This window comes from Oncorhynchus kisutch, linkage group LG8, assembly GCF_002021735.2.
Source record: "Oncorhynchus kisutch isolate 150728-3 linkage group LG8, Okis_V2, whole genome shotgun sequence".
NCBI lineage: Eukaryota > Metazoa > Chordata > Actinopteri > Salmoniformes > Salmonidae > Oncorhynchus > Oncorhynchus kisutch.
Genome location: NC_034181.2, coordinates 59,123,081 through 59,137,466, shown reverse-complemented (window position 1 = coordinate 59,137,466; position 14,386 = coordinate 59,123,081). Strand labels below are relative to the sequence as shown.

The following is a 14,386-nucleotide window of genomic DNA, read 5'->3' as shown; positions in this document are numbered from 1 at the left end:
CACCTAGCAACGGATGACATAAAACTGGTTAACAGCAGCAGTCAGTAGATCGCTAATTGAAACTCATTCGGTAAGCACGAGTCACAACTAATTACAACATTGACCATACCATACTGAATGGTAGAAAACAACCAAAATAGTGATTCTAAAAATACACCCTTAATAATAACCTTGTCATTCTGTAAACAAATGTGAATCTCCCCTCATTTGCACTTCAGTGCCCTGACTCAACTACAGGATAACAGAAGATGGACACTAAAAGTTGGACATGTAGGTTTAATATCAATTTATTTGTGCAAATGACATTGATGATACTTATTCTGTTTTTGCTGATTTACAAGTAGGTCATACATACAATACATAGGGTTCAAAATCCAGAAGACAACGAGATGAATAGAACCCACCTCCAACGAAGCTCTTTTAATCAATGTGGACGTCAAAGAAATGAAGGTTAGCCACCACTGTATAAGCTCCAGTGACAAAAAGGGCATCATACACATCAGTTTCTCCTACCACTCATGGAGATAGCCAGAGCAGGTCTATGTAAAAGCATGCACCAACGCACGCTGCTTAACTCTCTACAAATGGCTGTCAACCATAGAAGGCTGCAACCAGAAAAAAAAAAGCTCAAGCCAAATGAGTGAAGCCGTTGAGAGAGGAGGGCAAAGGAAAATCTACAGCCCAGGTGTTAGTCCGTGGAGAAGGGGTTGTTGGGTCACAGCGTGAGGTCAATGGAATAACTCTCCCCAGTACGACCTCGTAATGACGCGAAATTCTCTAAAAACAGGCATTATTTCATTCTTCTGCATGACAATGAAATTATGACATACAGACAGAGGGGAGGCGAGTAGGGGTCAAAGTTTAAACATGTGCTTCCACTGGCTATATAATCTCCTTCTGAGGGTGACGACGGACGACAGAAATGGTCAAATATGAAGGAATGACAACACGCAGGAAGTGCAAGGCAAACCGCAGCCTGTACACCATGTATTCTCAAAAGCAACACCATTAAATGCAACACCTTATGCTAAAAATGGTAACATGAAATAAAGAGGGATGATAGAAGGAAGAAGAGTGAGGAGAAAAGGATAGAGAAAGGGAGATGGAAGGCAGGTGTTGTTGGTGGGAATGTCATTTTTCCCTAATGGATGGAATACCCTGGTGTGAGTGTACATGTGTCTGTGTGTGTGTAAATATATATAGATATTTTTTTTATAAGTGTAGCGAGCCCTACAGCACCAGGCCCTCATAAGCAGGTCCCTCGGCCTCCGGCGACTCTCTCTGCAGACGCAGGTGCTCCAGTGTGTTGTGGAAGTGTTTGTTGATCTGCTCCGTCTCCTCGCTGGCCTCCAGGTTTGGTAGGTCTTCTCGGATCTTCTGGATCAGCTGGTTCAGAACCTGGACCGTTACCTACAGGGGATCAAGACGTTTCATGATCTTAAATAATAATTTCAAACAGGTTGAAATTAGTTAGAAAAAACAACAATGTGTTACCTACTGTAGATATGCATAAATATACTCAGTTATAAAACAAAAGTTATACAATGATTAAGCGGGAAAAATTATGTTAGTGTCTGAAATTGTCATGACTATGGAGCCCCTGTTCTCAGTCCCTGGAGGCCTAGTACCCTCTGTTAAAAAGAACCCCCTGATGCAGATGGGGTGTCTATCTGAGGAGAGTGGGCGGGTGAGCTGTAGCCTCCTGTCCTTCCCGCGCTGGTAAATAACCACCAACAGTGGGCGTCGCCTTGGAGTCCTAGCAAGTCCTAACACTGTTCCAATAAACTCAGAGAACAGTGGAGATTGGATGGCACTTCTCCAGGGAGCTCAATGTGACCGTCTGCACTTGAAGTGTGTTGAAAAGACATCAGGATTTCATAATGTAGGCCTGGTTCTGAACAAGCGTGTCAGGAATGAGTGGTAGTCCAGACGAGGAGGACGAGAGGGAAGAAATGTGCACATACCGCATCATTCTCTCTTTCGTAGAAACAGACGTATCGGTTCAGGATCTCAATGAAGAGCTGCACTTGCAATGACGGGTCCATGCACTGGTTGGCGATTTTCAGGGCCTTCTTTAAGCACTCCATCACCCTCTTCCCGTCACGAATCTGAGGACAGAGACACAGGCGAGGTGTAAAACTCTACCACGCATTCACACACATGCCACCTGTAATGAAGAAAGAGGAAGTTGAAAGTGCTACGTGTTCGTAGTCACTTCAGCAGCAACCAATCATAGAACAAAGAGAACCTCGTCCTGCATTTCTCACACTTCAATACTCTGATTATGTATGTCATTATACACAAGGAACCTTAGAATTACCACCCCACTTTTTTTTTAAATAGTTTTTTTTAACCTCTCATCGGAACAGAAGACAAAGCAAGGCAATCAGTCTTAAATAATGGTTAAATAAAATAAATACGTCTCAAAACTTGGTTACTAGACGGTTACTGCATGTCCTGTTACTATGGCGACACCATCTTTAGTACTGCACTGTTTCTACACAATAATTATATGTATTCCTCCTCTTTGTGATCACAACCCCCACCTCCTCTCCATTCTTTTCAGTGTTGCGTCCGGACCAGAAGAGGTGTGCACAGATGCTGACGGCCCGACACTGGTCTGGCTTCTTGAGCAGTTTGGAGGCGGCGAGTGCACACTGTGTCCTCAGCGGTTCGTGGTTCTCCTCGCTGAAGCATTTCGTTCTCTCAAACGTGCCGATGATCAGCGTGATGGCTGCTAGCTGAGCCTTGGAGTCGCTGATCTCATCCTCATACAGGGAGAAGGCCTGGGTGAGGGAGGGAGGAGGGGGTTCTCAGAGAAAACAGATATAGAAAAATTCCTCACCAAAATCTGTGGATCATTGCTACCAACACAGGGCACAAGTAAACCTAAGGCAAAGAGGGGTAGTGACCTCCCTCCCTCTTTCCAATATGTCACATTCTCAACCCATTTTGTCCCCTGTACCTGTGACATGAACTCGTAGGCCACAGTCTCGTGGTTCTCGAAGCCAATCTCTCCTGCGGCCAGCGCCCCCTGTAGGAAGAGTCTGAGGGGCAGCTCAGCCAGCTCAGCCTTGATCAGAGCACTGATGGTTTGGTGGGCAAATGAGAAGATCTTCTGGCACTTCTTCTCCCATTTATCATCCTGTGGGACGTGTTGAACAAAGAGGAAACAGTTCAAATCCACCTTCCTGTTTATTATAAATCACCCTCTTCCTAAAAAACTACATGTATACGGTGCAAAAATATAAAAAAAACACAACATGCAACAATTTCAAAGATTTTACCAAGTTACAGTTCATAGAAGGAAATCAGTCAATTTAAATTAATTAATTAGGCCCTAATCTATGGATTTCACATGACTGGGCAGGGTGAGCAGCCATTGGTAGGCCTGGGAGGGCATTGGCCCACTGACCTGGGAGACAGGTCCACCCACTGGGGAGCCAGGCCCAATCAGAATGAGTTTTTCCCCACAAAAGGGCTTTAATTACAGACAAAAACTCCTCAGCAGCACAATTTTAGAGTGACAAAACTGCACATTTTAGAGTGGCCTTTTATTGTCCCCACCACCAGTGTAACAATCATGCTGTTATATCAGCTTCTTTATATCTCACCCGTCAGGTGGATGGATTATTTAGGCAAAGGAGAAATGCTCAGTAACAGGGATGTAAACAAATTTGCATTTGAGAGAAGAAAAAAAAAAGCTTTTTGTGTGTATGGAACATTTCTGGGATCTTGTATTTCAGCTCATGAAAAATGGGACCAACACTTTGCGTTTATATTTTTGTTCCGTGTAGTTAGGGTAAGGGTTACGTACTGATGAAGAGTTCTCTTTGTAGCGGAAGGCCAGCTGATAGGCAGCAAACACCAGCGGTGGAAGAGTGTAGCGAATCCTCTGGTTCCCCCCAGCACCAAAGTGCTTCCTGGCTGTATTCAGGATCTGAAGAACATGACGGAGACCTCTATTAACACATAAAACACATCTCCTGAAAACACATGGATACTGTGCCGGAATTCAACTGTACGGTGAGCTAGGCTTACCAGATACTGTTGGTCGGGGTCGTCGGAAAGCAGCAGATGGATAAAGCGACCCACAAGGCTCTGCTCCTCAGCAAAGTCCTCTGGGTCGGGGTCTTCAGCGGGCTGGTCTGGCTGGTCCTGGATCAGTGTCGACACCAGGGTCAAGATGGCATCCACCTTGAGGGAGAGAGAAAGAGGTGCTTCAGCAGTGAGATATTTACAGTGCTTTCAGAAAGAATTCGACTTTTTCCACGAAATACAAATGGATCAAATTGAGACTGTCACTGAGGCCAATGGTGATTTTAAAGCAATTACAGAGTTTAATGGCTGTGATAGGAGAAAGCTGAGGATGGATCAACAACATTGTAGTTACCTCAGAATACTAACCTATATGACAGTGAAAAGGAGGAAGCCTGTACAGAATAACAATATTCCAAATCATACATCCTGTTGACAATAAGGCACTAAAGTAATACTGCTAAAAATGTGGCAAATAAATGCACTTTTTGTCCTGAATACACAACGTTATATTTGGAGCAAATCCAACAACACGTCACTGAGTACCACTCTTCACATTTTCAAGCATGGTGGTGGCTGCATCATGTTATGGGTATGCTTTGTCATCAGGAAGGACTAGGAGGTTATTTAGGATAAAAACAAACGTAATAGAGCTAAGGCAAAATCCTAGAGGAAAACCTGGTTCAGTCTGCTTTCCAACAGAAACTGGAAGACAAATTCACCTTTCAGCAGGGAAATAAGGCCAAATCTACACCGAAGTTGCTTACCAAGAAGACATTGAATGTTCGAGTGGCCTAGTTACAGTTTTGCCAAATTGGCTTAAAACTCCAAGGCAAGAGTTGAAAATGACAATCAAGCAATGACCAATAACCAACTTGACAGAGCATGAAGAATTTTAAAATAATAAATGTGCAAATATTATTCAATCCAGGTTTGCAAAACACTCACAGCTGTAATCGTTGCCAAAGGTGATTGTAACATGTTTTGACTCAGGGGGTTGAATACTTATCTAATCAATTTCAATATAATATAATTTTTCCACTTTGACATTACAGAGTATTATGTGTGAACCGTTGACAAAAAAAAGACCATTAAATAAATAAAAATTCCCACTTTGTAACATAAAATGTGAAAAAAAGTCAAAAGGGGTGTAAATACTTTCTGAAGGCACTATCATCAATAAGCTTTCTTGAGCAGACTGGAAAGGGCAATTAAGCAGCGAAAAAATATATATATATTTTTTTTTTAAATAAAAAAATCAACAAACGGCAAGTATATTGTAATAGAGTTGAAGTTATATCACGGTCAAAAAGGTATGGGTGAAGATAGTTATATAAGTTTGAGAGAAAGGCTTTTTAAAAAAAGGCCTCTTATGGCATTAATGGGAAATCAACCTTTTCTTGGAGTCCCACTAAGAGCTCTCTTAGAAAAGACGTGCTCTGAATCATGGTTCACATTGACCTTTTCCAAATAGAAAAGTTAGAAAAGGTTAACGTGCCTTGAACAGCCAATATCTTGAAGAGAATTGATGAAAATACGTAGGCAGACTGCTTGGAAGTATACAATACAAAGAGCCTTTTGTGGATGCTTACCTAAACAGATAAAGTAAGGTAAAAAAATAGCCCAACAAGAAAACACTTGTGGGAAAGAACACAGCTCAATGTGTAATGTGCAAAAATGTAAGTAAGTAGAATATATCAGTGTGTGTGTACAGTGCTAGTCAAAAGTTAAGACACCTACTCATTCAAGGGTTTTTCTTTATTTTCAAAATTGTAGAATAATAGTGAAGACACAAACTTTGAAATAACACATATGGAATCATGTAGCAACCAGAAAAGTGTTAAACAAATCAAAATATATTTTACATTTGAGATTCTTCAAAGTAGCCACCCTTTCTTTGCCCTGATGACAGCTTTGCACACTCTTGGCGTTCTCCCAACCAGCTTCATGAGGTAGTCACCTGGAATGCATTTCAATTAACACGTGTGCCTTGTAAGTAGATTTGTGGAATTTCTTTCCTTCTTAATGCTTTTGAGCCAATTAGTTGTTGTGTGTCAAGGTAGGGGTGGTATACAGAAGAAAGCCCTGTTTGGTAAAATACCAAGTCCATATTATGGCAAGAACAGCTCAAATAAGCAAAGAGAAATGACAGTCCATCATTACTTTAAGACATGAAGGTTAGTCAATCTGGAAAATGTCAAGAACTTTTAAAGTTTCTTCAAGTGTAGTTGCAAAACCCATTAAGCGCCATCATGAAACTGGCTCTCACGAGGACCACCACAGGAAACGAAGAACCAGAGTTACTTCTGCTGCAGAGGACAAGTTCTTTAAAGTGAACTGCACCTCAGATGGCTGCAGCCCAAATAAATGCTTCACAGATTTCAAGTAACAGACAACATCAACTGTTCAGAGTAAACCGTGTTAATCAGGCCTCATGGTTGAATTGCTGCAAAGAAACCATGACTAAAGGACGCCAATAAGAAGAAGAGACTTGCTTGGGACAAGAAACACAAGCAATGGACATTAGACCGGTGGAAATATGCCTTTAGGCTGATGAGGCCAAATTAGAGATTTTTGGTCCCAACCGCTGTGTCTTTGTGAGCCGCAGAGTAGGTGAACGGATGATCTCTGCATGTGTGGTTCCCACCGTGAAGCATGGAGGAGGTGGTGGTGTGGGTGTGCTTTGCTGGTGATGCTGTCAGTGATTTATTTAGAATTCAAGGCACACTTAACCACCATGGCTACCACAGCATTCTGCAGCTATCCCATCTGCTTTGCACTTAGGGGGACTATCATTTGTTTTTCAACAGGACAATGACCCAACACACCTCCAGGCTGTGTAAGGGCTATTTATTTGACCAAGAAGGAGAGTGATGGAGTGCTGCATCAGATGACCTGGCCTCCACAATCACCCGACCTCAACCAAATTGAGATGGTTTGGGATGAGTTGGACCGCAGAGTGAAGGAAAAGCAGCCAATAAGTACTCAGCATATGTGGGAATTCCTTCAAGACTGTTGGAAAAGCATTCCAGGTGAAGCTGGTTGAGAGAATGCCAAGCATGTGCAAAGCTGTCAAAGGCAAAGGGTGGCTACTTTGAAGAATCTCAAATATATTTAGATTTGTTTTACACTTTTATGGTTACTACATGATTCCATATGTGTTATTTCATAGTTTTGACGTCTTCACCATTATTCTACAATGTAGAAAATAATAAAAATAAAGAAAAACCCTTGAATGAGTAGGTGTGTCTAAACCTTTGACTGGTACCTTATGTGTGTGTTGGGGTGTGTGTACTGACCTGCTCCTGGGCTATAATGGTGGTGTTGTAGTCCAGAGTGTTGCTCAGAACGTAACAGCTCATGCTTTTGCGGGACTCATAATCAAAGTACTCGAAGAGCGGAGGGAAGTGCTTGAGCTGCAGAACAGTCAGAATGTTGTTGTAGGTGTCCACTGGGATCTTCAGCAATCTAGTCAATTCTTTTGAGACCGCGCTACTGGTTGCAATGCTTTGAAAGGAGGGAGACAATAGTTGAGAATGAAAATACTGCAGTAGCAACGGTAGTTCTTTTCCAGCTATCTTTGAATATTGGGAAATATAATAAACTTCCAACTATCACATGCTGGCAGCAAAACAAATTCATTATCTATTTTTTGTCTAAAGCAAAAAGGGAATTTCATTAAGACATTACCTCAAACTTCTTACAGAGATTTGAGATCATAGACGTGGACGTTTTGCTTGAAGTTAACCTTCTTTTCTATGGTAAAATTTAAGACTGCACCGATAAAAAAGGTAGCTACACATCAGTTAGAGCGCTGTCTGCTGCTAGAATGCCCGTTCATTCATTTTTATCAGTGGAACTTTTTATCAGTGCAACTAAATGACAAAATTAGTCTGACGAGCTGAAATTACAATAAGAAGCATTTCAGATCTGCGTTTATAAATGCAGCAAGATATGTCTTACGCGTTTTAGCATATTTTTTTCTTCCCCTGCATGAAAAACACAGAATTCTGCGTTAACACAACCCCTGCTAATATAATTTGATTTTAATTTCCATTCATGTACATCTTTGGCCTGATGCAACGTTAAATTCCTCTTCTTCTTCTTACCAAACAAAGGAGAAAAAAAACTACCCAGAAGATTGACTAATGTAACACTGAGACGGGGACATGGTAGTGCTCTTACTGTTCCAGGTTGAGCTTGTTGAAGATCTCCACTGTGCTCTCCAAGACCTTGTCCACATAGTCCACCCGGTCAGGGTAGCACTTCATTGCCAGGTTGATGAGGGACACCTGTAGTGAGACCACATCCTCCGAAGGCATGTCCTGGCGGGACTTGGGGGGGGGGGGGGGGGGGGGGGAGATAAAATACAAGATAAGGTAATAACGTATAAAATGTAGCCTACTTCAGGTTTAATTTCTTAAACTTAAGCATACATCAAGGTCATGAGATTGAGTCGATGAGAGGAAAACTAGACCTAGATTTTGTGCCAGAATTTGTCTTTTGAGTGAGAGTTAACAATACAGCAATAGAACATGTGCAGGGGGATTTAACGACCAAATCAATGGGAAAATGGATTGCAGGAGAAAGACAGGAGAAGAAAAAAAGAGTAAAGTCTTTCTCCATCACTTACCTGTATTACTGTGGCTACTTGTTGGGAGAAAATATCAAACAGTTTGATTTCAGCAGGGATTCCAGGTCCATCTTCTCGGTGAGCAAACAAAGCCAGTCTAAAACAGAGAAGACCAATTGCGTCAGTGGGTTCCCAGCACAACACCAAGGGAAAATGGAAAAGTGCAATCCCGCGTGTAGTGTACTGATTGAAATGTAATCATATGTCGCAGAGTTTACATCACCTGTCAATGAGAGCGATGATGATGTTTTTGACATTGACGTGCTGATGCAGGTCGGCACAGGAACGAAGGAATAGGTTCAGTGTCTGAAGGTGGAACTCATCAGGGAAGACCTATTAGAAGAGGAGAAGGGCCAGAGACAGCAGAGTAGGGTGACACCTTCACCATGTGACTAGTCTGTGATGAATCAGTAAAACTTTTTTTTTATATGTAATCCCCTTTTCAGGACCCTGTCTTTCAAAGATAATTCGTAAAAATCAAAATGTCACAGATCTTCATTGTAAAGACTTTAAACACCGTTTCCCATGCTTGTTCAATGAATCAAACAATTAATGAACATGCGCCTGTGGAACGGTCATTAAGACACTAACAGCTTACAGACGGTAGGCAATTAGAGGACCCATTTATGAAAACTTATGACACTAAAGAGGCCTTTCTACTGACTCTGAAAAACACCAAAAGAAAGATGCCCAGGGTCCCTGCTCATCTGTGTGAACGTGCCTTAGGCATGCTGCAAGGAGGCATGAGGACTGCAGATGTGGCCAGGGCAATAAATTGCAATGTCCATACTGTGAGACGCCTAAGACAGAGCTACAGGGAGACAGGACGAACAGCTGATCGTCCTCGCAGTGGCAGACCACGTGTAACAACACCTGTACAGGATCGGTACATCACACCTGCGGGACAGGTACAGGATGGCAACAACAACTGCCCAAGTTACACCAAGAACGCACAATCCCTCCATCAGTGCTCAGACTGTCCACAAATAGTCTGAGAGAGGCTGGACTGAGGGCTTGTAGGCCTGTTGTAAGGCCTTCAGTAGAAAGGCCTCTTTAGTTTGCACTTTTCCATTTCCATCACCGGCAACAACATCGCCTATGGGCACAAACCCACCGTCCCTGGACCAGACAGGACTGGCAAAAAGTGCTCTTCACTGACGAGTCGAGGTTTTGTCTCACCAGGGCTGATGGTCGGATTCACGTTTATCGTCGAAGGAATGAACGTTACACCGAGGCCTGGATCGAGGTGGAGGGTCCGTCATGGCCTGGGGCGATGTGTCACAGCATCATCGGACTGCGCTTGTTGTCATTGCAGGCAATCTCAACGCTGTGCGTTACAGGGAAGACATCCTCCTCCCGCATGTGGTACTCTTCTTGCAGGCTCATCCTGACATGACCTTCAAGCATGACAATGCCACCAGCCATACTGCTCGTTCTGTGCGTGATTTCCTGCAAGACAGGAATATCAGTGTCCTGCCATGGCTAGCGAAGGGCCCGGATCTCAATCCCATTGAGCACGTCTGGGACCTGTTGGATCGGAGGGTGAGGGCTAGGGCCATTCCCCCCAGAAATGTCTGGGAACTTGCAGGTGCCTTGGTAGAAGAGTGGGGTATCCATGAGGAGGAGATGCACTGTAGTACTTAACGCAGCTGGTGGCCACACCAGATACTGACTGTTGATTATGACCCCCCTTTGTTCAGGGAAACATTATTCCATTTATGTTAGTCACATTGTCTGTGGAACTTGTTCAGTTTATGTCTGTTGTTGAATCTTGTTATGTTCATACAAATATTTAAGTTTAATATTTAAGTTAAGTTTGCTGAAAATAAACACAGTTGACAGTGAGGACGTTGCTTTTTTTGCTGAGTTTAGTTCTTGTGTATGCATTTCCTACTACAAACCTTGACGCAATGACAAACTGGAAACAGTAGTTACCTGAATGATGCACTCCATGAGATATTCTTGAGCCAGGGAATCTCGGCAGTTTACCACCTGCTCTAGGACACCGGACAGCACAATCTGGGGATAGAAATAACCCAAATACAATGCAACACAATGGGCATCCTCTCTAGATATACGAGATTTACGTATTTGTGTATTTTCTGCATGTTGTAATACATATTCAAATGTAATATTTTATCCAATACCGCATCCCTCTTTGCCAAACATAATTTCAAAGGTAAAGTAGATATAATAGCAGAAATAAAACATCAAAAGAGGTGCTCAGGGTTAAGAACCCCTCTCTGAGCTTGACAAGGATCATCTTCTCTCGTCTCCACTCCCTCAGCTAGACAAACAACAAAGGCTAAACCCTACAGGTGCTCTTTATTCTAGAACAGTGCATGCTGTGTTCCTAGTCTCCTCTGTATGGCATGACGCTCTCAATTGAAATAGATGAATACATTTGCAAGCCAATATCTGAAAAATCGCAAACAACCATTCTGATTAATATTAACTACAGTCTTCACGGCAGTTCCAGATGACTCATACATCAGCATTTAGAGTTAATGTCAAAGGTTCCATATATATATATATATATATATATATATATATATATATATATATATATATATATATATATATATATATATATATATATATATATATATATATATATAGACATGCAATCACAAACCTGTTTATACTTTTCCACGTTGACCCCCTCCAGCTGGCTGAGTCGAACCAGGTTGGTCCCGACCAGGATGCGCAGCTCCTGCCTCTCCTTCTCCCTCTTCTCCCTGTCTCGGCTGTGGCCCTGGTGCTGCATGCGCACCCACAGCTTATTCATCTCAGCAAAATTCAGCAGCACAAAGTCAATGGAGTCGTTAATGTCTCCCGTCATCGCATCCTCCCCTCTGGAAAGAGGTTAGAGATGAGATCCTCATTAGGTGGAGTATGATATATCAAAAGGAAGTATATAGGCCCTTTCATTAAATCAATAACTGAACGGTCACTTTTAAAAACTTCTGGGATGATTGCTAAACAACAAGCTCAAATCCTCATTCAATCAGAGGACGGAAACAACATAACGAGGATGTCTGGTTAACACACTGAGGCCTGGATTGCGAGTGGGAATCGGTCGATGAGAATGAGCGAGGGGCAGCTCAGGAGGGGAGCCGTGTGAGGAGAGACAGAGGATCTCAATTACATATTCCTTGCGTCCTCTTTTTCCTCACCTCCTTCTCAAAACCTTTGGATCAGAAAGCCAGAGGTCCCTCCCCTCTGACCTTTTCCTCCAAAAGGGTTTTGTGAAAGAGGCGAGGAGAGAGGACACAATGAGTATGTAATTGAGATTCTCCCTTTGTTCTTACTCTAGCTGCTCCCCATCATCAGGCAGGATGTTGCGGGTGCACTGCAGCAGGTAGTTTCTGAGGAACAGGCCTCTCAGCGGGTGCTGCACCCCACGACACATCTCCACCAGGTCCTTCAGGATGTCCTTACGCGACTGAGGGAAGGAGCGAACATACACCACCCCCACAGTGATCAGCAGGTAACTGGGGAGAGAGGAGGGAGGGAATCATTACTTGTCCCGTTTCCTATTCCTCTAGGGTCAAGCTGCATCTAGTTTGCACTGCCTAAAGAGGACATTGTCACATGATTGATCACATGTACAAGTAGGCTAGTCCAAGAGAACATGTGCAGTTTTCCATTTATACCCTTCACTTTATTCACTAGCTGACACAATCATTAGGGTGCTTGAGTACTCACAGTCTGGGGATGATGTTCCCTGCATATTGAACCAGCTCATAGAGGTCAGCCACCTTCCTGCCCTTGGCAAACTCATCTGTCAGGTACACCTCCAGGTAGTGGAGCTCATCAGAGATGGCCATGTCTGCACTCAGAATTAGGGACTCATAGCCCAACTGTAATTAACACCAAACCTGGACATGCCTAGAACAGTCAAATGATCTGGAGAATGAAACAAGTCATTAAAAAAAATATATATATATATGTCTAGACCAGAGATCCATAGGTGCAGCAGGTAAAGGATACAGAGTTCATAGTAGCTCTTTGGCGATAACATGGAGGTCCTGAGTTCGCCCAGCATGTTAGATGCATGTTTCAATGCATCCATCAGCTTGTTCTTGTCCTACAGATGGAAGTGTCAGCAGTCAAACAAGTCAAGTAACAAGTCAATATGAGTAAACAGTACAGTTACGTTAATCTCTGATACACTGCTCCAAAATATGCTGTAGTGTAACTTGTGGCTAGGAAACAGTGTCTCTCTCATACACTAATGAGGGTCAGAGAACACAATACATATTTGCTATATTGTTAACAGAAAAGACAAGGAAGTCAAAGGGCCCCCCACAGAAGGAAATAGGCAGATCTTACCAGGCAACGTTTCATCTGAAATGACTGGACCTTGACAGCCTGCACGGCTTCATCAAGTAGCTTTTCCTGCTCGTCCTGGGGTGACTGCTGTGTGGTAGGCTGAAAGACAGCACACTGAAGCTCAGAGGAATGCCATGCATGTTACTCTGACATACTCCACCATTATAGCTACAGTGGTTTACAGTTACAGTGAGCCGAGACATGACATTGACTCAGATGCTCAGTAAACTGGCTATGCCCCAAGGAAAATAATGAAATTATTGATGGTACTGTACTGGCCAACATAAACATCGATTTTGCTAATTTATAGTTATCCTACTGTCAGCGTTCTGGATGGCCTGAGATTAGAAATGGTGAAAAATATTAACTTGCCTCATCAAGACTGTAATAGGTGCAGACTGCAGGCTAGCACTGAGTCATTAGACTATCAAGTGGTTAACTACTAATTCGTATATGCAGTGTTCACACTAACCATGTTTATGTCTAGCTATACTGACATCACCAGAATGAATGATCAATGACTGACAGCTGATGGCTAACCTTTGCTTAGCCATCAACTATCTTTAGAAGTAGCTAGCTAACGTTAGTTGTGGTGGCCAGGTTTGTATATTTGGCCCTCTGTCACGGATAACCCATTTCTAGCTATCTAGCTTGTTCGCTAGTTAGATATGCCAAGTTAAATCGATATACTCTCTGATCTTTACTAGCTTCGTTAGCTAGCTAGATAGCTAACTGGCTACAGTCTAGACATTTCATGAAAATACTATCAAACTGCACTCCTTTGACTTTGTGAAATTTGTGCTTTAAAAGTAAGAGACAGAAATAATCGACCATAAGAGATGCTACTGGTCGATTCTTCAAAAATGAAACGTGTTGACAGTTAGCCTACAGTAGCCTTAGCCAGTTACTAGCTGGTAGGTAGCTATATCGTTTTTAGATAGGCCGTAGCTAGCTAGCGCCACACACAACTCGAGTCTGTTTTCGAGTCTCAGTATCAGCCATACAGCAATAACAAAAAAACAATACCTAAAATGAATGACTCAAACAGAAGGATTGGATGGATAATAATCACACGTATAAAGAGTAGCTATCTTATCCGTTTCACTTACCATGATTATCAAGTTTGTATCAGCAAACTGGTAGCTAACCCTGAAATCGTTTCCCAGTCATGTGACTGCTATCAATCCACCCAGCTACCCAGTTTCCACTAGTTATCACAGTCACAAAGTCAACTCGTAATATATCGTAAAAATGAATGAAAACAACCATTTGCTTTTTGTTCTTAATTTAAGGTCAGGGTTAGGCATAGCACTGTGGTTAAGGTTATGGTTGAGGTTATGATTAGGTTTAAAAAAACAGATTTTAAGAAGATACATTTTA

At 42.5% G+C, this 14,386-nt stretch overlaps 1 protein-coding gene across 3 annotated transcripts; it reads right to left on the bottom strand.

The window, feature by feature from the left end:
* Positions 1-262: 262 nt before the first annotated feature.
* Positions 263-14,344, bottom strand: vps35 (VPS35 retromer complex component). 3 transcript variants are annotated; one of them, XM_031830744.1, is made up of 17 exons: positions 14,116-14,344; positions 13,007-13,093; positions 12,665-12,761; positions 12,380-12,503; positions 11,983-12,165; positions 11,307-11,526; positions 10,607-10,690; positions 8,895-9,004; positions 8,672-8,768; positions 8,224-8,372; positions 7,338-7,545; positions 4,042-4,197; positions 3,818-3,940; positions 2,966-3,145; positions 2,547-2,786; positions 1,965-2,108; positions 263-1,410 (listed from the first exon to the last, which is right to left on the bottom strand). In XM_031830744.1, the coding sequence occupies exons 1-17, from the start codon at positions 14,116-14,118 to the stop codon at positions 1,231-1,233; spliced, it is 2,385 nt and encodes a 794-aa protein (XP_031686604.1). In that variant the 5' UTR covers positions 14,119-14,344; the 3' UTR covers positions 263-1,230. The 3 variants fall into 3 exon arrangements, with proteins under 3 accessions (XP_031686604.1, XP_031686603.1, XP_031686605.1); XM_031830743.1 differs by having other exon boundaries at positions 13,007-13,105; positions 14,116-14,241; XM_031830745.1 differs by having other exon boundaries at positions 13,007-13,090; positions 14,116-14,234.
* Between the last annotated feature and the right edge of the window lie 42 nt (positions 14,345-14,386).